General features: G+C 46.6%; 2 protein-coding genes across 2 annotated transcripts; one reads left to right on the forward strand and one right to left on the reverse strand.

Moving 5' to 3' along the window:
- The first annotated feature begins 3,626 nt into the window (after positions 1–3,626).
- On the forward strand, positions 3,627–11,072 carry TMEM40 (transmembrane protein 40). Its single transcript, XM_053469591.1, has 14 exons — positions 3,627–3,662; positions 5,647–5,809; positions 6,862–6,912; positions 7,173–7,312; positions 7,563–7,713; positions 8,145–8,228; positions 8,943–9,023; positions 9,119–9,172; positions 9,253–9,306; positions 9,428–9,481; positions 9,737–9,808; positions 10,216–10,290; positions 10,393–10,455; positions 10,823–11,072. The coding sequence occupies exons 1-14, from the start codon at positions 3,627–3,629 to the stop codon at positions 10,840–10,842; spliced, it is 1,098 nt and encodes a 365-aa protein (XP_053325566.1). The 3' UTR covers positions 10,843–11,072.
- A 105-nt stretch (positions 11,073–11,177) lies between these two features.
- TKT (transketolase) lies at positions 11,178–21,830 on the reverse strand. The gene is made up of 14 exons (XM_053468987.1): positions 21,529–21,830; positions 17,710–17,827; positions 17,036–17,149; positions 16,678–16,775; positions 15,256–15,447; positions 15,045–15,163; positions 14,272–14,465; positions 13,903–14,067; positions 13,423–13,579; positions 12,381–12,511; positions 12,185–12,268; positions 11,888–11,981; positions 11,534–11,656; positions 11,178–11,442 (listed from the first exon to the last, which is right to left on the reverse strand). The coding sequence occupies exons 1-14, from the start codon at positions 21,633–21,635 to the stop codon at positions 11,255–11,257; spliced, it is 1,884 nt and encodes a 627-aa protein (XP_053324962.1). The 5' UTR covers positions 21,636–21,830; the 3' UTR covers positions 11,178–11,254.
- Between the last annotated feature and the right edge of the window lie 1,159 nt (positions 21,831–22,989).

A 22,989-nucleotide genomic window follows, 5' to 3' on the forward strand; every position in this document is an offset into this window, starting at 1 on the left:
TAATATTTAGAATTGGAAGAGAAAAAATTTGATCTTCTCACCATAGTAACCAAAAGAATGATCCAATCAGCAGGATGATTCAATTGGTTGCTATGGTAATAAATAAAACAATGATAATAATAAGTGCAATCCTTTATATATAGTATAATTAATATTTTTCTTCGGTTTTGCTGTTTTTAAAAATCCTGTCGTTTCATTCTTCACCGATTGCTTTTAATCATCTGGAGTCTGTGTCAATCCCCTGTTAATCGCTTGTGATGAGAAGCCTGAGGCCGAAGCAGTTGGATTATTTTTTTTTTCTAAAAAAACGAGGCAACACCCGCTTCGTTTTACTGCCTTCCCCGGGGGCCACACGAGAACCCGGACTCAGGTAACCGAAGTGAAGACAGAGACGGCTCAGTGTAAACAGCTAAACCCCTGAAGGGCTTTATTAGACGGAGTTAAAACATATCCCGTTCTGAGTTCTAACCACGCGTCCCGAGTTCTACCAGAATCACCTTCTTAACACCATCGACCGGCTCCGTGCGGAATGAGGACGCGGTTCCGATGGCCGGGAACATCGTCAGCATTAGTATCATAATTAGTATCATTGTTTCCTTTAGATTGTAATCCCCAAAGAACAAATAATTTGTCGCATTGTTACATTGTTTTAACTGGAAACATTTTGTAAAAAAATCATGTTAATAATGTGGTTGAAGAGGAGCCGTCACGTTCCGGATGATCCTAATTCCTACGCTTCGATATCATGGATATAGAACGTTTATAGAAAGGCTGATGGATTCTGCAATCTGCACAGCGGGGAGAATTCGGACGAAGTGCCTTTCACTTTGGTGTATGTCAGAGCGGAAAATATGATACTTATACGGAAAAAGTTCTAGAGCCCAATTTAACCCCTTCATGTACGGACTCACAATGCATTGTTTTTAATGGGTTTTAGGACAACCCATTGTCCTTAAGGGGTTAATTGCGGCTCCATCTCAAACATGACAGTCCCTTCCTATGGTTCATGGGTTCCGCTATTGGCCATAGATCGTGGAATCCATGAAGAACTCTTGAAGAAGTCATCATTTTACTTAGTTACAGCTGTCCGCCAAATGGTGAGAGATCTGAGAGCCGACGGGTGCAGCTGGGAAGACGGTGGATTAAGTCTTTGCCGTTTTGGAGAGTCGGGGGTCCGCGAATCCGGTTGACAAACAGAAAATCTCATTGTGGATCAGCATATGATCATCACGCAGAAATCCCAGGCAACTGTCAGCCTCTGAAATTCTCTCCCGCCATCTGGCAGCGGCTGCGGCAAGTGTCTGGCATCCAGCAATCTCGCAGCTGAGGTCACCACGGAGGCCGACCCTCAGTAATGCGAGTGTTTGCGAAGGCGAGGGGGGCGCTTTGATAGAACCAACACAAGAAAAGAAGATTAATATGTGGGTGCCCCTGAACCTGTACCGGAATAATGAAACAATAAACTTGGAGTCTCTTATAGCGATCGAGGCAATTGAAGGACAACTCAGTCTAAAAGAAATCCGAGCGATGTACCCTATCCTATAAAACAGTCCGTTTAGAGCACGGAGGGCTCACGTGTCCGCTCACACGCTTGCTCCTCCATACAAGCTTTATTTAACACGCAAAAAGTACGAAAGTGGAACGGCCCCGGATTCCGGGAGGAAGGAGCTCTGATTTAATGCCGATACGTTGCTTCTTAATTGTTGTTCTCGCTCAAAGTGCATCGTCGGCAAGAACAATGCGCCTTGGCGAACACGCGTTTCCACCTCATGTGTGCAGCCAGAAGCTGATCCCCGTGACTGCCAGGATTACACCCGTGCTGTATGTTTACAGGCATGTCCAAGCCTGGCTGTGCAATTACAGAGCAATTTATACCTCCGTCTTCTTTACATATTAAACTCACGTTATAAAGTGGCTGATAACATTCACCAGAGACATGAAATTACCCCCCAGCCCAAATTATCTGTGTCTCCCATTCATCGGCATCCATTCTTCCCCCATTCGACGGGATCAGTCGTTCCTCGGCACAGAGCCTCACGTGGTGTGATGGTTTTTGACTTCTCTGTATAAATACATGAAATATATTCTCCTGTCTTCCCTGTCTGGGCGGATGAATGGAAATAAAACATTTCTAATAATTATGGGTGACTGGCGGCAGAACGGCGTTCATTCCCTCTAATTGTTATAATTAAGTTAGCCGAGCGCCCCTGATTCACGGCGTAATTATCTTCCCTACTTTCTGAAGAAAGTGAGGCTTCCTGCATTTTCTAAGAAGATTAAACCTTCTCGAGCGATTCACGTTGATTAATTACAACGGATCCCGGCCAAAAGAATTGCTTCATTTTAACAAAGAACGAAATGCAACCTTTTATGTTTCTTTACCCGAGGACAATCGGTTTATCCGCGAGAACGGAAGTGTCATGCTGCGGCACCCAGTTATTTACACTAAAAAGGCCCAGTTTCATGGATTTTTATATCAGAAATAGACTGATAAATATCAGTAACATCAGTGGATTTTAGAATTTTTGGCGAGTAGCCTCACAACGTTCTATGAGTTCATCTGACCGGCCAACCGATCAATATTGTCTGTTTTCCATTGACAATGAACCTGGCCCCAAAGATCTGAGCATCAGTCGCTTCTCAAGGGCCCCAGGGGCCAAGCTCCTGTCTTTAATAAGGACAATGGGCGGTCCCATTTTGCATTTTGAGCCCGTACGGGCTTTGTCATTAAGGGGTTAACTATGGCTCAGCCTCAAGGCCCTATGTTCTTCCGTTGTTATCATTAATATCCCTTTAAAGACCCTCTAAGCTTGTTGGAGTCCGAAGTCTCCGGTTGGCTGGAAGTAAATTGTGTGAAAGACAGAACTGCCGGACTGAATAATTTATTTGCACGAGGGATACAAATCAATAGTGAAAACGACTGAGACGCGGCCCTGTCCTCTGGCGGCTGCTTAGGGACCATCTTATTCCTATTAGGGAGTGAAATAAAAGCTCTTATAGATGGGGTATACAGATCGGCCCCTTTAACCCAGGAACTGGAAGCCATAACAGCGCGGGACCGGACTGAAATCTTCTCCCTCTGCAATAACATTTAAAAGACCCCTGTTTTTCTCCCTATGAATTAGGATGCGGGCTGTGATTGTTGGGTATTGTTTTTCGAGGCGGGGATGTTTTGTTCTTTAATCAGTCTCTTCCTCGTGCATGGAGGCTGCGGTGGTTCCCCATGCGCCATGCAGCGGTGTATTTATCATTGGTTAATATTTGCCCAGAATGCTCTATGATTCATTATACAGCGACAGCGACATCTACTGGGCGTTCAGCGGAAGCTACAGGCTGGTTACATTAGATTTTTTTTTATCATTTAGTTAATTAAAGGACAAATTCAATTATATCATTTTACTGGCCGCCTTCATTACTGACACCAAGCTGTTTACCAGCCTGCAAGTTAGATTGTAAGCTTTTATGTACGATGTGTTTGGCATGATGTACATGGTTCCCACGCAAAGCTGCCATGACTGTAGGGCCAGAGGGGTGCAGGGTCTGCGGGGCTGTATGACCCCCAGAAATGAGGCTTTTTCTTGTCAAAGATAGAGGGGTTAATAATAACTGAATTCCTGCTTCAGATCATGGCAGCGAGCAGTGTGCATCTCATGTGGATGCGGGTACCGCAGTGCATCCCTTAGTCTGTCTGTAATATTGTATAAATATATGTTTAATGTTTATTAAGTTAATTGTTGGTGTTCAATGGGCCCCTATGCATTATTTGCCTAGGGGCCCGAAACACAGACCTAGTTCACCTCTTAAAGGCGTGATTATCTCCTCTGCTAAAGCCCACCTCGCAGGCGGCGCTTTGGAAATGTTTGATATTAAATCAGTAAATAAGTTATTTTTTTAATTTAGAAATGTATTTAATTATAATAATAACAGAGGGAGCCGTTTCCATCCGTGCAGAAAAAGCAGCAACGTCTGTTATTATTGAAATATATATTCTTTATTTTATTTTCCCGCTTTTTGACGCAAAATATAAATTACATTTGAAAACGTTTGCAATAGCATCATTAACGCTAGCATTGCCGCAAAGTAAAAAGCTATAAAGATACGCGGTCATGGGAATAATGTGGAATATGTGAACCTGCTATGCACAGGGGTGCCACTAGGCGGAGCTGTGGACGTGCCAAAGTATCGGTACTTTATTACCTGGATCTGAAGTTTTGGAGAGCCTGGAATTCTGAACATCTTGCACTTTTAGTGCCGTTATCCTCATCCATTTGATTGATACAAAGTGTCTGGATCTGTGTCTTCCTACCAGCTCTGAGCAAATACCTGGGAGGCTGATCTTCAGGAGATGTCCTTGCGTGGCCCCAAGCCCCCAGGTCAGTAACCTCTAACCTCAGGTCCTCTAGCCATTAACCTCAGAACCACCAGCCTCAGGGCCACTAATCTCGGATTTACTACCATCCGGCCATTAAGCTCAGGGCCACTAACAGAGGTGGATACAGTGGCTGGTGAGGACTGATTGTACCGCATTTTTCTGGTGCTTCTAGGGGGGTCTCTGGGCAGTTGAGTTTTAGAACTTAGAGATTGTCTGATGTAAAACAGTTTAACATCTTAGCAGGAAGCTGATCCGATTATTTTATTCCCATGTGTGTTTATAGATCTGGGAGAGACCCCCAACCACTTTGCCTCCTTCCAGTCGGGGGTCTCTTTCATACTCATGGCAGTTGATACCTGCCCTGTCGAGTGGTCTCCGTGTTTGGACACATCGTAGAGAGCTGAGATCTTCTCCTGGGCCTGCCCAGACAGGACGGCTGGTTCCCTCGGATCAGGTAAATCTGCATTATTGCCTGACGGTGACTCAAGAGACGTGGATCTCCGCCCTGCCGCCCTCTGCCCCGGGGCTGCGCGGTGCTCAGTTTGTAGCCGAGAATACGGCAGATAACTCCTTGCGTAATAAACTTCCCTATAAAATCAGAGAGATGGAAATACCGGACCAGCAACTTAGAACAAGAAGCAAAACATGCGGAAGATCATGTTTATTCCAGAAGTCGTAGATACATGGAAAGGTTTCTTGGTTTTGGTGGTATCGATTTAGGCAATAAACTCTTTAGGTCTGAAACCGGATCAGCAAAGCGTATTTTTCCACTCTGTCCTATGTGATCATTTTGCTGCTTTCTGCCCTATGTACCATAGTTTTGCCCCATTAAGTGTTACTTCCGGGCAGAGGAGGCAGAATTTCCCGTGTACTTTCTCGTGGCCCTTTAAACTACCTGCTGAGTTCTTGTAATTTGGGAGGCAGCAGAATTTGAAATAACTATTTGTGGTAGAGGAACATGCGCTTGTCAGCTTATAACGTGATTGAAGGAACAGATAAAAGGTCTGGTCCGTGGCCTTTCTCCGAGGCTGGGGAAATCGGGTTAGATCCATGACTTTAATGCTCTCCGTTAATGTTATCGAGCCGCCGCACAGGGGAGGAAAAAGCTCCATAGCTCCTCCACCCCATGTGGATTGTGGTTTTCTTTTGGGTATAAAAGTTTCCCTGAAAGCTCTGAAGGATGTGATGGTTTCTCTTTGTCGTTATGGAGTTTATTACGCTGGGTCCTGTAGGAAGATGGAGACCGTGTCATATAATCACTGTTTGGATGACAGATCTGTCAGGAGCAGCCGCGACGTCACAAAAAGCAAATTAGCATCGACCCGGAGAATGCAGACAGGCAGAAACTCGCACAACCTGTATTCACGTTCCTCCCGCGGCAGCCACGTACCTGCGTTTACTCCGTTGTCCAAAGGGCCCGTGGACCCCTCCGCTCCGGTGAGTAAAACTCCTGCGGTGCCTGGGCCGGGTTCCAGCTGCTGGGTCTCCTCAATTCTACTCCTTTCTCTGAAGAGGATCCTTCAGAAACTCCTAAAGCCTCCTTAATCTGCTTTAACGATGTCTCGGGGTTTAGCGACTTCTAGCAGGTTTTACCTGGCGTGTAAAGTTTATACGGCTTGTGGCAGCCGTGGCTGATCGGGAATTAGTTTTAATGTAAATTCTCTGGTTTTTGGGAAACACGATGACTTAGACTCTTTTTAGATTGTTGTAAATTGCGTCTGTTATTTAACCGAAAATAGAAGAAGTTTACAAAAGTAATGCGAACCCAAGATGACGTAATACGTTTTAATAGGAGACTAAATGTATAGACTAGAGCTGGGGTTTAATCCCGGGGCTTATTGTACAGAATCTGGCCTTTTATGTATAATCGAGGAATGATGCCTGAGAGGTGAAATGTTCTCATTATTATTATACAACAGAGTCCCACAAACCCTGCGATGTAATAAGACAGGGCTCTGCGGCTCGTTAGTGATGTCACTGAGAAGTTATAGATTGTCTTATTTCTGCCAAATGCCCGAGATTACTGAGGGGAATCACGCGGCAGATAAACCCTTGGCTTCTTATTTACTGTAAACCTCGGAATATTTCGGAAATAACCTTGGGACGGAAGCTGAGCCCCTAGGCCTTCCTGTAGCCAGATGGTTAAAGCTCCGTCCCGGCCCCAGCTCGTTATTAAATTGCTTAATAAATCGGGATATTCCGTCTCCAAGCTGCTCCTGGCGATCCTGCCTATAACCACGGCTTTATATAAGCTGAAGCCCAGCTGAATGGGTGAAAAAGCCGATGATTTGGGGTTTACGAGTCACATGGTCACACGAATATTATTCCCGTCTCATCGATTTACATTCCTGAATGATGCAATACGGTGACTGATGATTGTAAAATAATAGGGATGGCGACCAAAAGCCGCCCTCAAACTAACAATGATTCAAACGTCTCTTCCTTCTCACTGAATGATCTCTGACCATAAAACTCCCAAATATTCCCAGGAATCAACATGAGCAAATTCACGCTTCCCGAGCTCTCCCCGGACCAGCGAGGTAAGCCGGGCTTCAAATACTGAAGATACATTTCTCTAACGCTCCAGGGGGATACTTTTCCACTCTTAGAAATCAGATTCCATCCCCAAAAGAGACTCTCCGTGGGTCGTTTCTTGACATTACATGGAATTAAGTGTTTTAGAATTATTGATTGATTATAGAAATGTATCCCATCAGGTTTACTCAGAAACTATTGCCATCGAGACATCAGGTAATCGCACTCCTTGCCTCGTGATGCCGATAGTATTCTCTGTTTCTAGATGTTTTTGAAGAGGCTTTCGCCAAAGACTTAGACTTTTTAAAAGCTATTCCGAAGGAGAATCATCCGTCCTACGATCTGTTTGTCCGGATTTGTTACACGAAGTCGGTGTCTCTGCTGACGGAGGCGGAAGGTCTGGCGGTGAGTCTCCGATAAACAAATTGGATGGGATAATGGCAGATATGGTCATGTGTGCAGCCTCACCTTAATCTAAAGGGTTAATATTTCAGGCTATGGGTAATACATACATTCATCACGTGACATCATAAATCCACACGCTGGGGCTTTCTACAGGGAATTCCCAAATGAAATGACAGATAAAGGATCCCAATTAATATTCTTTAGCATTAAAGGCTTTTTGGCCACTTTTGTCTCTTTTTTTATATTTCAGCTCCAGCAGCTCACCGACCCCTCGGAAAAACAGACAGAAATCCTGAACTCAGTGAAGGAGAAAGGACCGAAAGGGATACTTATGTTTTATTTATTCTTAAATATGAATAACGAAGACATTTACGGAGAACTTCCCAGTTCTAAAGAGAATGGTGAGTATCCACGGGAGTCCCGCGGTGTCAGTGTGTGTAAGTGTATGCTGCTAGAGTGAGTGTGTGTAAGATCATGGAGTTCGCATGTTTAAGTGTCTGTCAGTGCATGGTGTTTGTGTGTGTATGGTGTTAGAGTGAATGTTAGTGCGTGTAAGTGTAAGGTATTAGAGTGAGTGTGTGTAAGTGCATGGTATTAGCGTGAGTGCGTGTAAGTGTATGGTATTAGCATGTTTAAGTGTATAGTATTTGAGCATGTGAGTGTTTGGTTTTAGAATGAGTGTGTGTGTTAGAATGAGTGTGTGTGTTAGAATGAGTGTGTGTGTTAGAATGAGTGTGTGTGTTAGAATGAGTGTGTGTGTTAGAATGAGTGTGTGTTTTGGGTGCACTGTGTTAGTGTAAGTGTATCATTGAACATTTTTTCCTATTTGTAGATAAGAAGCTGGATCTGATCTCAAACTTAAGGGACGGATTCCTCGAGTCACTGAAAAAGAGCATCCAGTTATCCAGATTTTCAGGCATGTGACCGGGGCCTCCCAACGCTCCTAATATCTATCTATCTATCCTTCTATCTATCTATCTATCTATCTATCTATCTATCTATCTATCTATCTATCTATCTATCTATCTATCCCTCTATCATCTATCCCTCTATCATCTATCTACCTATTATCTATCTATCTATCTATTTGTCTATTATATATCATCATCTATCTATTATCAATCATCTATCTATCTATCTATTATCTATCTATCTATCTATCTATCTATCTATTATCTATCTATCTATCTATCTATCTATCTATCCATCTATCTCAACAGAACCAACATACTGTTCACGTATAGAGCATAAAAAAACAGCCAATCCACAGAATAGAATAAAAATGGGTCCTAAAGTCATTTGACCCCCCCTCTTCTGTGCAAATGAGGCAATAGGGGGCTGAGCTGTGATCCCCAGATAATTATAAATAAAGCCAGTTGCAGGTCATATTTGTCACAGATAAAATTCCAGGGCTGGTATTGGAAGAATTGCCCCCAGCTTTGCATTTTATTTAATTCGGATAATCGGTGTCGGTCTGCACTCCATATCTGTGTCAAATCCAAACCTGTCATGGGGTGCCACCTAGAGGCCGTCCGATCGGCCCCCACGCTAACCTTTCATGGGATTACTGAATTTCTCTCCAATATCTGTTTCTCATGAAGAAAACAAACCCTTCGTTCTTCACCTCCAGGCCCGGCGAGACCCACTGCCTCGGTAGCGCCGGTTACACCGATTTCACCCACAAGAGATGAAACCGAGGAAAAGCCAAAGGGTGAGACGGGTTGATCTGGTTATTGTCTGTTCAGCTCGACACGAGCCGGGAGACAAAGAGTTAATGTTTTCCTGGCCGTCTTCTGTTATTTCTAGAATCCAATCCTAAAGATGTGAGGAAAGTGAATCGGGACTCCCAGCAGGCGACAGGTACCAGATCCTTCCGGTATACGGTAACGACGGGGGGGCGCCTGTGACATCATTTATAAACCTGTGTTTACTGTCAACAGAGAGAAGTCGAGGGAAAGAGAAAGAAAAGAAAGAGGAGGAGAGTCCCGATGAAGGTAACGTCCCCGCAGAGGACCGTTATCATTTTGGGGGGGCTGTAAGATCTTTGTGCCCCTGAAATCCGGTTATTGGATGTTTGAGCCACCGGATTAATGAAATTTCTCATTTTCCCTAAAGATGAGAGGCCTCGTCCAAGGAGCCAGAGGAAAAGCTGGGGCATCAGGAAGGACGGTAAGACCGTCAGGGTGTTATTATTTATATAGCGCCATCATATGCCGTAGCGCTGTACAACGGGCCCCGGTCATCTGACCCAATGCCTGCGTCATCTGAGTGCGGCCAGAATTATAACCCAAGACAGGACTTTATTCTAGAAAGAAATGAAAGCCAGAAATGTGTAATATCAGCACGGAAGACAGAACCTTTTACGTGTTTCACCTGTTTTCTCAGCTATTTCATATTTTTAATCACAATTTTCTGTTTCCCCAGATGAGTTTTTCCATTTTATTATTATCTGCTTTGCGGTCGGGGCTTCTCTGGTCTGTTCGTATAACTACGCCGGTACGTACCCAGGGTGCGGAAACGCGAGCGTCTGCGTGGATCTAGAGACGGGCTCGGGGTGCGCATGCGCGTTTCGCTCGCGTTATACGGCGGCAGGAGATTTCATGCTTCCGGCCGGCGCGGTATTTGGTGGCATTTTCAAGAACAATGATATAAATTTCTGCTACTTCTTATTAATTGCGACAAATGAATCCACCCTAATTAACCAACAACCCCCGGAGTAAACGCACTGAGCGGAGGAATCCTTTCCTGTCATTCTAGTATTTGGAGAGACGTCTCTCTCCTTGGATCGGTTTTAAGGATTCACCTGCCGTTTCTCGATCACCCAAATCCATTGTCTGACGGACGGGGCCCCTGATCCGGGCCCCTGATCGCGTGACCAGCCCCTTTGTGTTTTTGTCTTTCAGACTGGACGGTGTCGGCGGGAATCGGTCTCATTTCTTTTGCGTCTCTGGAAACCATTGGATTTTACTTTGGTTTAAGTAAGAAATTGTTATGTTTCTGAAGCTATAAGAATATATATTATATATATATATTATATTAGGCACAAACAGAGATATTAACCAAAACATCTTGTTTTTTAGTTCACCGAATCCGCAGCGTCGTGGAAGCTTTTCTGCCGCTCCTCCGAAAAGCCCCCCTACCCGGTAAATTGACTTTCACCCTCTTTTAGAGATTAACGCTTAATTAAACAAAGTGCATTTAAATCAGATCTCCCCCCTTAGCGCCCGGATCATGTTCCGCGCAGGATGTGACGAGGGGAGTATTAAAGCTCTGTAGGGTTTATTTTAATGTCTAGTTTGCCCCCCATGTATCTTAGTAAAGTTTTATACAGATTGCTTTTGTTTCAGTGCTTTTTAGCATTAACTGTTCCAGCAATGTCTTGACTTCTCTGTTTTTGCCCCTATAATGTGTTTCATTCCATTGCTGCGCGGTCACAATGTGCAAAGCTTTTCCGCCATCAAAGTATTTCTATTTAGTGATTAATACTAATTTTGCTTGTGATTTTTGCAGGTTTACCAAAACAGGGATAATAAAACATAGTATTGAAGGAAGATTTTAGACAGACGGGATGGAGCCTTTGCATTTAGACTGTGAACGTGAAGACAGCCGAGGCTGACGCTCTACCTGTGATAAGAATATAATTCCCTGTTTATAAACTGTTTACAATTTAACCCCTTCCCTACAGCCCTGACAATGTTATTATCCTCCCCTCTTGTCTTATATAAAAGCTCTCGGAGTGTGTTTGGACAATGCTTAAAAACTATTTTTTTAATAATATAAGTGATTCTTGGCATTAATGATCTGCTATTTACTGGATTTCTAAAATAATACACAGAATATGCAAGACGGAGGAAGCAAAACAGCATATTTTTTCCAGCTTTAATTGAAATAAATGGCGATTACACGGTGCTGCGGACTCGTTCTGCGCCTACTGGCCGTCAGCTACACGGAATTGGTGGTTTGGGACACGGCGGCACGGACTGCCTCCACGATGGCGTCTTTGTCGATGCCAAACATCTTGAGCAGTTCGGCGGGTTTCCCGCTACGAGGCACGTGAGACACGGCCAAAGATTTGACTGTAATCCCCGGCTCTCCAACCACAGCTGCGGAGACGGCTTCTCCGATCCCTCCTGAACCGACAGGGAGAGAAAGAGATGTCTGTGGTCAGAGCGCTCCGTTCACCGCAAACATACATTCAGCGTCCGGCCGGACCCTACGTACCCTCGTAGTAATGATCCTCCACGGTTATGATCCTCCCCTTGGTGGCCCGAGCGCTTTCCAGGATGGTCTTACGATCCAGCGGCTTTATGGTGAACGGATCAATGATTCGGATAGTAGTTTTATCTACAGAACAGAAGTAAAATGTAACAGGGGAATACACCATTTACAGGCCGATTTCATAAAACAACTCGTTCCTAACCTGCTTATAAAGGAGATGCAATGACAATCGTTTCACGTAACTCAGAAGGGTTGAGGTCAGTTATTTAGATGGAATCGTGAATCGTTTGTAAATTTCAGAAAATCTACAGAGTTTATGCTTTCTAAAAAAAAAATAAAAAAACCCAAAGTTTTCACCTTTCTTCAGCTGCTCGGCCGCGGCGAGGATCTCGTGCAGAGTCACCCCCGATCCGATGACCGTCACTTGGTCATCTTTACTCTGAGCCACAACCTGATACGGCGAATCGGGGAAAAGGGATATATTTACTATATATATATACACACGAGTGTAAATATATCTATATGTCCATCCAGGCTGGAATAAAGTGGGAGAAATCCCTGGGAAATGTAAATCATCTGGTCTTTAATGCGGCTTCACCCCCTCTATCTGAATGAATCGCGAGGACGTTTCCCGCGAGCCCCGGCGGTACCGACCTTGGCTTGTCCTATTTTGAATTCCTCGTTGCTGCTGTAAATGACGGCATTTTCTGGGCGACTTGTTCTAATGAAGCAAATTCCCTGATTGAAATAATAAATAAAACGTAATTGTTGGGGTGACCCGGATACTCCAACATCTAACGGGGCAGAAAATGTTTAATGTCAAACAGGGGCCCCGAACGCCCGTCTGCACCTTAGTGTTTGCTGCCAACTCAACAGCCTTCTCGGTAGACACCGCATCGCTTGGGTAGAAAACGGTCGCTGTGGGAACCGCGCGGAACATGGCGAGATCCTCCAAAGCCATCTGAGACGGTCCGTCCTCACCTGGAAGGAAGATCCGTTTACTGAGAACCTGATTGCTCTGAAAGCGTCAGAAGCCAACGAATGCATACAATCGCACAAAGCGAAGAAAGAGAGAATATAACCGAGAGATAAAAAGGAACATTCATTCATTCACTTCCCGGACGGTAACAGAAAACTCAAACCCAAAAACCTGCAGCCTTCTGGGGAGGGATAAGAGAAGAAACAATGAAGACTTTAACTGCCAGAGGTTTGCACACAAAATCCACGCATGTTAATCAAACTCATGCTGCGAATACACAGATCTACCTGGAAACACCTATCCGCTTGCGATAGAAGCAGGGAATGGAGAAAATCAGGAGGAAAACTAAAAGAAAGAATATTAGGAAAAAGAGCAGATAAAGTCTGTAAATTGCGAGCTCCGGGGTCTGCAGGGTACAGAGCGCCTGCGCGGCTGCGGGAAGAGGACAGAGTATTCCATGTCGGGGATTAAGGTTAGCAAAGAGCGTTACTTTTATCCAAGGAGTTTCGCAAAGGCTATAAGACGTGCGGCAGGAAAGTGTCGCTCTGCACACGCGTGTTTCAGGAAGCGCACAGTTTCTCAGCACGAGTTACAAAATTGTTTTAGGTTTCCACACGAGCTGCAGAAATGATGCGGTTTATTGTCAAGCAACAAAATCAGGGCCATTGGGGAGGAAATAGCACTTGTTACATCGTAACGGTGGGTTCTAAACCAAGGATGTGTCTCTATCCACAAACTGCCACCAACGGCCACCAACGGGGCATCCCCGACAGTCACGGGTCAAGTTCATATTATTAGCAGCAAAAAGTCACCTGAGACTACATTACCAAGAACGTCAAGGCCACGAATGCACCAGGTGAATATCAGTCTCTTTCATGACAAGAAACACGGTAACTATGAGACATTTACTCACCAATGGAGACCCCGCAATGCGAGCCACACAGGTTGATGTTGCTTTCAGAAATGGCCGCCATCCGGATCTGGTCAAAAGCTCTTGTGAAGAACGTGGCAAAAGCGCTGGCGAAGGCCACAGTGCGATCCCGGGTGGCGCAGCCGACGGCGACACTCACCTACCCCAAAATAAAACAACGTCAGCCAAAGAGGAGGTTCCGGACTCCGCGAAATACCTTCTGGATCTTATTCCACAAATCAGCGATTAGAATGTGCTGCGCGACTCCATATCTGCCATAACCTCCCAGCTTTCTGTGATCAGACTTACCGGCGCGCAGTCACCTGTCTCTGTGAATACTACTCAAAACGACTCAAAACTGGACTAACTTTATACAGTTTGTGTTCTATCGCTTGCTGTCATCATCCAGATACATATTTTAAGCTCAGAATAACCGGTTGGTCTTGGAGAGTGCTTGGGCCGCAGCGCGCAGGAAAGCATTACCATGTTCTGTTCAGCAATGTAACACTCGATGAAACGGCCCGGATGCTCCTTCTTGAAGAGCTCGGAGAAGGTGGAGTTTTTGGTATCTCCGTCCAAGGCGACCACTCGGTCGCTCGCGTGGCCCAGCTTGGCTAGCGCCTGCCCGTAGGCTTTCCGAGTGGCGATCTGCGAGAAACGATGGTCATATTTTATGGATTTCCTCACAAATTACAGCTTATTCTGGAAACGGAAATGTATTGGCGAGAGAGAAATAGCCTTTTATGAGATCATCGGATAATGAGACATTCCTGCAAGAACCGACGGCCGTGCATTTAACGTCCAGTCCGAGTCTGGAACCCAGTGAACCGGTCCCACCAGCAGCCGACTCACCTTCTCTCCCAGTTTGTAGCTGGGTGGAGAGGACATCTTGATGTTCTTGATGCTGACGGCCGGGGCGTCCTCCTCAGGCAGCGTTGGGCACAACTTCTTCTTGTTATGGATCTTTTTCTCGATCTCCTTGATGGTTTCTTCGGCCAGATCTTTGGGCAGGGGCTTGCCGTGCCAGTTCTCCTTATCTTCCACGCCTGCGGCAAGACAACAAAACAATTCTTACTGCATCAACCAAATATTACAAGGAAAAGGCGAGGCCATATTTTCCGGGACCATCTGATTTTTATCTCCAAATTATCTGCATCAAGATCGGCGCGACGAGCTTCTCCAAAAAACAGGATCCTGAAGAAACCTTCAGATTGCGAGAGCCGACCTCAGAGGCTGCGAAACGCGTTAAAGGGAAGCAGCGATATTTCTCCATTCCTCTGAAATTCACAATTCTAATTTATTGGCAGAATGAATCTGCTTCAAAGCGGAGGAGGTCGCTGGTTAGTAGCGGAATTCAGGTTTATGGCAGTTTGTGACTTTTGGGTTCCTCTGTAGTGTTTTATGTGTGATGGACTTTAAATAAATACATTTATTACCGATAATAATAATAAATAATAATAACAATAATAATAAAACTACTACTACTAATAATATAAATAATAATAATAACAACAATAATAATAAATAATACTACTACTACTAATAATAATAATAATAATAATAACAATAATAACGGGGCGGCAGCCGCGTCGTGTGTTCTGCCGTGTTGCGATTGAATGAATTACCTGGAATCCCTTTCCCTTTGAATGTTTTGGCGATGATGGCCGTCGGCTGGTTCTTCACCGGGCAGAGCGCCTTACACAGCTCCTCCACGCTATGTCCGTCAACGATAACCGTATGCCACCTGGGGGCCACACGGCGGATTCAGTAAAGCAGGCAGAACCCCGAGACGGAACCCCGAGACGCAGGACTAGAGATTAACCCTATAATTCCTACCCGAAGGCCTCGCAGCGTTTCTGGTAAATGTCCACTTTGTGCTGGAGCGGAGCCGGGTCGCTCTGTCCGAGGCGGTTAACGTCGAAGATGGCGACAAGGTTGTCCAGTTTGTAAAACCCTGCGAAGGCCATGGCTTCCCAAACGGAGCCTTCTGAGACCTCCCCATCTCCAAGCAGACAAAATACACGATAGCTGCGGAAAGAATATATTTACGTATCAAATAACCAGGTTCTTACCGGCCCCGGCTGAAACGGAAAGTTCATGCAGGTTATTAAATGTTATTATTTCGCTATTATTCACCATCGCAGACAGAAGCCTCTCGAACGCCTTCTTAACAGATTATCTACGTTCTAAATTTAGCACTGTCTGTCCGTCGGGGCCGGGATAATATTTACTCTCCCTGCTCTTTACAGTTTGGATTTTCTGCTGTCGGCCGTCGGTTCCTCGGGGTCACCAATGACACGGCCTTAAAGTGACGGTACCTCAATTTATTTTACACGTTATAATCTGTACTTCCACGCGAAGCATCGGGCGGGAATCCATCCACGGAACAAACGCTATACTTTGTATCGATAGAATTGTAATAATTCCGCCATTCGGCTGAAATCTACAGAGCGAGCGAAGAGACCCATCAATAATTTACAGCCGCCGCGGGAGGAAAGTTCGGCCATTTGCTGGACGCAGACACAGCGGCCCTGTCGGTGCCAGCAATATAAAAATAATTAACCGGCCCGGTGCATGCTGGGAAATAAATTATCCCCCAAACATACAAAACATTAAAAAGTTCTTTATCGGTTTAAAGCTTTGTGTTTTTTTCCCGCGCCGACAGCAGCAGAAACACCTGAAGCAAAGTTCAGACGAGGCGAGGCGGGAAGGGGTCTGTGCAGGTGAACACACGCCGGGCCGACGCATTCAAACGCCCGGAGAGCGGGCGAGATGGGGGGGGCACGAGACCCACGGATCAGGAAATATCAGGAGTAAATCCCAGCGTCTGCCGTTAACCTCTTGGTTTCCTGACTCACAAGCGGTTAAATACTACGAGTGATACTCGGCACCCTTTATGTCCAGAATTCTTTCGAATTAACGTTGCAAACGCTTGGAATTCATTAACCCTGCGATCTCCGCGGCCCGGGTTTCTTTCCTGGTCACGGTGACTCAGCTGAGATGTTCCCCGGTTACATAATAACCATGCGCGACACACAGGGGTATTTATAGGGGGGGGGGCGGCGACAGTCCTTAACCCTTTGCTTAACGGAAACATCGGCTCAGCGAATAAAAGTAAAAGATATACAGAAGAAATAAAAATCCATTCTTTACTCCCGATTTGTCACATTACTCCGGAGTCGTTAGTAAATATAACCCAATATATTCATCTGGTTGCCATAGCGACGTCACCACATTGCACCAGTGTGGAAACGTTACCTGGCTTTGTCAAAGTGCTTGCCGGTGTACGCCATGCCGCACGCCGCGCCCAGACCTTGTCCCAGGGATCCGGTGGCCACGTCGACAAATTCTTGTTTCTAAAATATTAAGATAAATTTCCCCATCAGAACCCGGAAGGATGCGACGCGGTAAAAAGAGTTAGAAAAGGGGGTTTCAGGGGCTTTGGCTGTTATAAAGTTTCAATATTCTGGCAGAAATTGTACGTAAAATGTCGTTTTGATTTCTTTTTATTGTTTTTATTGTTTTATTGTTTCCGCTCTGCTTCTTGTATGGATTCTCACGTCGCCCCCTCGTCAGGAAGTGCGCAGCAGAAAACGTCTTCCCCGTTATTACTCACCGGCACCGGGTGACCTTCCAGGATGGAGTCGATTTTTCTCAGATTCAGTAACTCCGACTCGGGGATGAAGCCGGCTTCTGCCCACACGGCGTAGAGGATCGGCGCGGCGTGACCCTGAAACGAAACGGGAAACAAACCCATCGTTCTCACACTTCCAAATCGCATTTTTTAGGACGAGACAAAACACGGACAGCGAAGCAAAACACAGCAGACAGCTTCCCCGGGAATCAGGACTGGAAAGCGTCCAGGAATTTACTGCCCCGGTACCGGCAGCGTCCTGTTAGGCTGATGGGGTATAAAGCTGTTTTTAGGATAATTTGACCCCAAGAAAATGTTTATCGGCTCCATATTTCATGGAGTGGAGTTCATTCCCGCTGACAGATTGCAAGCTCTTTGGAACAGGCTGCAGGATGTAAAAGCCACTTGAAAACTGTCTATTTCTGGGATTTTACCCCAAAGAGCTTGCAATTCTCCTTTCGCCCCGCAAACTATTCTTTCTTTTATATCCCACCCCGAATGTTCTAACTCTAGTGGCAGAATGAGACATTTTGGGCTTGGATTCTGTGTTTTGGGTACCGAGCCGATTCCCCGTCACCCCCCTTGCTGGGTGTGATAACAGGTTGGCGGGTGGTCGAGGGGGGGTTAGAGGGGTTTCTGCCAACATCTCCCCCCACCTTGGACATCACGAAGCGGTCGTTGCTGGCATTTCTGGGGTCCTGGGCTTTGTACTTCATGGTGTGGAAGAACAGCACAGCCATGATCTCCGCTGAGCTGCAGCATGACGTCGGGTGCCTAAGGGGTTAAAAAGAACATGCGTGTAAAGATTAACCAGTTCATTTCCGGGCTTTCGACAGAAAGTTATCGCGAGCCCGGAGTGTTCCCGCTAAGGTGAGGAATCCTGCAGGCAGAACGGGACTCCTAATAGAGAATCCCCGCTGATAATTGCCCCCATATTCCAGCAGCCGGGGCAGATCCTCGGGGGTTATTTACCCCCCAGATCCCGGAAGGGGGTAAACATCGCTCAGTATTTACCATGCATGTTAGGACCGAGACAATGGGAGCGCCCGGCGCGTTCCACACGGGAATAACGTCTTTACATAAATATGATTACTCATTCTTACAGCGCAGATAACGGGGTTAATTCCAAGACACACAAACTCGCTTAAATCTGTTATTTCAACCAAAACAAAGATTAGTCACAGCAGCCAACATGCTTGTTTCATACTCCCAGTCCTGTGCTCACAGGTGAACGCCTCCTCTTCAAAACCTGAAACGGGGAGCAGGCAAAGGTAAAAAAAACATAAAACTCCAGAAATTAAAGATATTATCCGAATAAAACCCGGGCCGACGAGGCAAAGAAAACAAATCTGCCTTTTTACCCTAAAAAAATCTAAACGCATACAAAAAATCTGTACTTTGCTGCTGATATGGCAACATGTCTTTCCAGCAAGTGCACCAATGGGGCATTAATTTACCCCCCTGGTGCCGAGTCCCCCTCCGGTTGTCAAACATAAATTACAAAGAATTCAATATACACGGATCCGGCAGCCAATGAGGTGCGGGTGGCCTGGGGCATTCTGGGAAATATATTCTCCGTGCAATGATAATAATAATAATAATAACAATAGTAATAATAGTAAAAATAATATTAATAATAATAAAATGAATAATAATAATAATAATAATAATAGTAATAATAGTAAAAATAATATTAATAATAATAAAATGAATAATAATAATAATACTAATAGTAAAAATAATAATGTCATTTAGAAGACGGGGGCTTGGGCCGCGCATGACCTTCTGAATTTTGGGCCGAACATTCCAAGCAGCAGGAATGCATTTAATGCGCGATTTGCAGAGTCAGGGCGACTTCGCCCTTTTGGTGACTGCGAAGCGTGAAATGCAGCCGGCGGCGACTCCAAACACAGAAAAACAAGAAAAAAAGCCAATTGTAACGTCTCTGCCGGGGCTCCCCGACCTAAACGCAGACCGGAGCCCCCCGACCTAAAGGCAGACCGGAGCCCCCCAACCTAAACGCAGACCGGAGCCCCCCGACCGAAACGCAGACCGGAGCCCCCCGACCGAAACGCAGACCGGAGCCCCCCGACCTAAAGGCAGACCGGAGCCCCCCAACCTAAACGCAGACCGGAGCCCCCCGACCGAAACGCAGACCGGAGCCCCCCGACCGAAACGCAGACCGGAGCCCCCCGACCTAAAGGCAGACCGGAGCCCCCCAACCTAAACGCAGACCGGAGCTGAGGCTACTCCTAATCCGGCCCCCCCGCCGTCCCTCGGGGGCCGGCCTAAAACTTACTTACAGCAACTCCATAAACCACTTATGATGCGAGTCAGCGGGTTCTCGGGATACAGAAATACCCCCTGTGCTGTTACAGAAATGCCCCCTGTGCTGTAGAAACAGCCCCCCCCTGTTACAGAAATGCCCCCTGTGCTGCAGAAACAGCCCCCCTGTTACAGATCAGTGGTTAATGCGCATGAATAGTTTCTGTTATTTTAACAACCGGATAAAAGAGAAGAACTTCCTCAAACTGCCCCGGGGCTGCTGTATTTCCTCTTTAAGTTGCCCCACCGGGGGCTGCTGTAATTTCCCCGGTTCCTGGCTGTGGTTTTTCCCCCCCAGCGCTTTCCCAACAGCCGATCTCGTAACTTTTTATCACTTTTTACTCTTTCATCAGAATCTCCTCCAGTTTCATAAAAACCGACTTCCTTTACCTGTCAAATCCGGACAAAAAACATCCGTGTGCCAAACACGCTACATATTAACAACATAGAGCTTTACACGCAGCCCCCGGTAACGCCATCCTCGGGGGTTCGGATCGCGCTTTTCTTTCTGATATGATGGATCTTAAAGTTTTTTCAGAATGCAGCCTCCTGATTGGCTGATCGTTTGATCATTTTGCATGCTGTTAAAGAGCGGGAGCCGCGAGGAGCGCCCAAAATGCCCCGTCATACAGGTCCCGGGGCAGGGGGCAGGAAATGTGGGGGGGCGGCTTTGGGGGGCACCCAGTAACCCGCTGTAGAATTCGGGGCCCCTGAAGGTTTTGGCCCTGGGGCTCGGAGTAAAAATAGCCGAAGGTCAGGAATTTCTTCCAATCTCGTTTTATTTTCATTCTCAGGGTTTTTATCGGATTGTTTCTCATTCTCAATGAGGGGCCGAAACAGGGCAGTTACCACAGATACTCGGGGGTAATAGGGACAGGCATCGCAGATACTGGGGGCTGATGGGGCAGTTATCACAGATACTGGGGGCTGAAGGGGCAGGTACCACAGATTAGGGGTTTATGGACAGAGGCACAAAGGGGCAGACTCCGGCACAGCGGCTGCTGAGGACTACAACTCCCATCATCCTGGAGACAGACTCATAACAAGATGCAATTGGAATTGCAGAAACTGTCAACCCGGAGAATGATCCTTAATGCCCCTGCCGGCCGCACCCCGCGGGCACACCCTGGTAATGCCCACGGCTACCTCCTTCCACTAGCGGATCTCACCCCCTGGCGGGGCATTTACCAGAAACACAAAAACTGCTTCCTATTCGCTGGTTTATTTAACCCTCTGTAAGCCTCGTCTTTTAAATAATGAGGCCGGACGGAAGAGATAAACGGCCCGTTATATAAAATAATGAGATCTAATATATGGAGCGCCGCGCGCAAGCTGCAGCTTCATTCCCGCCGGTGCTAGAATATAACAGAGAGGTGTATACAGATAATAATAATATTAATAAATAACAACAACAATAAATAATACTAATACTAATAATAATAATAAATAATACATAATAACAACAAATAATACCACTACTACTAATAATAAATAATACCAATAAATAATAGTAAGTAGTAAATAATAGTAAGAATAATAATAACAATAAATAATAGTAAGAATAATAATAACACATCACAGGGGCCACAAAAAGTCTCCCCAACATCTCAGCCGAGAGGCGGATCTCATGGGGTCCAAAATACCGAAACGGGAATAAAAGAATCTTCAGCGACCCGTACAGAGTCCAAACTATTTAACCCCTTATCGTCCTGTCAGCAGGTGAAGGGAGCCGCGGCCGTTCACCTGTACGGTATTTACCAAACCCCAACTCCGTGTCACGGCTCACTGTACACACTACACCTCAGAGTGCACTCTCCTCGCTTTTGCCCTAACCCCGGACCCTCACCTCAGCAACAGCACTGTATCGCGGGCACCTGGGCAAAGGGGTCACTGAGGAGCCTGGGCAGGAGGGGCACTGGGGTATCTGGGCAGGAGGGGCACTGAGGCACCTGAGCAGGAGGGGCAGTGGGGTATCTGGGCAGGAGGGGCAGTGGGGTATCTGGGCAGGAGGGGCACTGGGGTATATTTTACCCCAGGTTTTACAGACTAACTCAGAGTCACCCCCACTGCACGCAATGTGTTCGGGGCTCCCCCGCAGGTGGTACCGTCCGCTTCACACCTATATAAGACAGGTGCCCGCCATAACTCACCCGGAGCCGGCCGCCGTGGTCGCCCTGATGGAGAGGATCCGCAGCCGGTTGGCCGTGTCTTTCAGGCCCTGCAGGGTCTGCTGGTCGGGTTTGTGATAATCCGCCATGAAGGAGCCGGGATTAGCGAGGAGTGCGCGGGTAACAGGCGTGGAGTCCGGGCAGCTGGAGCAGCAGGTGGGGCGGCAGCCAGGGAGCAATAAAGGAGACGGAGAGGGTGGGCACCGGGTGACAGGGTGGGCCGGGCACTGAGGCCGGGGACTGGGCCAGGGTTGGGTACAGAGAATGGGAGGGTACGGAGAGGGAGGAGAGCACCGGGGAAGGGTTAGAGGATGGGGAGAGCATTAGGGAGGGCACGGAAGGGGTAGGCGGCGAGGAGGAGGCACAGGCCGTAAGGGGGGGGGCGATGACAACATGAGACAGTCCGGGGTATATACAGAGTGACATTATGGGGGGGTATATACAGAGTGACATTATGGGGGTATATACAGAGTGACAGTAGGGGGGTATATACAGAGTGACAGTAGGGGGGTATATACAGAGTGACATTATGGAGGGGTATATACAGAGTGACAGGAGGGGGGTATATGCGGAGTGACATTATGGGGGGTATATGCGGAGTGACATTATGGAGGAGTATATACAGAGTGACAGGAGGGGGGTATATACAGAGTGACAGTAGGGGGTATATGCGGAGTGACATTATGGAGGGGTATATACAGAGTGACAGGAGGGGGGGTATATGCGGAGTGACATTATGGGGGGTATATATTGAGTGACAGTAGATGGGGGGGTTAATACAGAGTGACAGTAGGGGTATATATTCTGCTTCTCGAGGGCTCCTGGACACCCCTGCTGGCCCCATCTGCTGTTTCCAGTAACCGGGGCCCCCTCTTTGTTTGTTGGGGGGGTTTGGTTACATTGTTACCGATCGCGATGCAGGAAGTTTCTCAGTTAAATTGTTTCGAGCGATTAATCTGCTGACTCATCACAACGAGACAAATCGCGGGAGCCGGAAACGAGCCCCGAAGCCTCCGCCCGAGCCACGGAAGCATTATATATATATACATACACACACACACACACACACACACACACACCATATACACCATATATACACACACACCGTATATACCGTATATACACACACACACCATATACACCGTATACACACCGTCTATCTAATACCCTCCCATGACAGACAATTCCGTTACTTTATTATTTGATTCAGATTCCCGCTCGTTAACGAAGCAGCGAGATTGTATTTCATTTCTGCATTTCTCAGACCAGGGCCTTTTTCTGCACGGACTCCGGCGCATTTCACCGCATGAGAAACGGCGCAGGTATTCTTCTGTCTCTGAACTCCTCCCCCAGCAGCGAGGAACATACCGGGGTACACTTCTTACACGGACTCCGCGGAGCGCCCACTCCAGCCAATTACACGCAAGCTATCTGAACACTAAC

This window comes from Spea bombifrons, chromosome 6 (assembly GCF_027358695.1).
Source record: "Spea bombifrons isolate aSpeBom1 chromosome 6, aSpeBom1.2.pri, whole genome shotgun sequence".
Classification (NCBI taxonomy): domain Eukaryota; kingdom Metazoa; phylum Chordata; class Amphibia; order Anura; family Pelobatidae; genus Spea; species Spea bombifrons.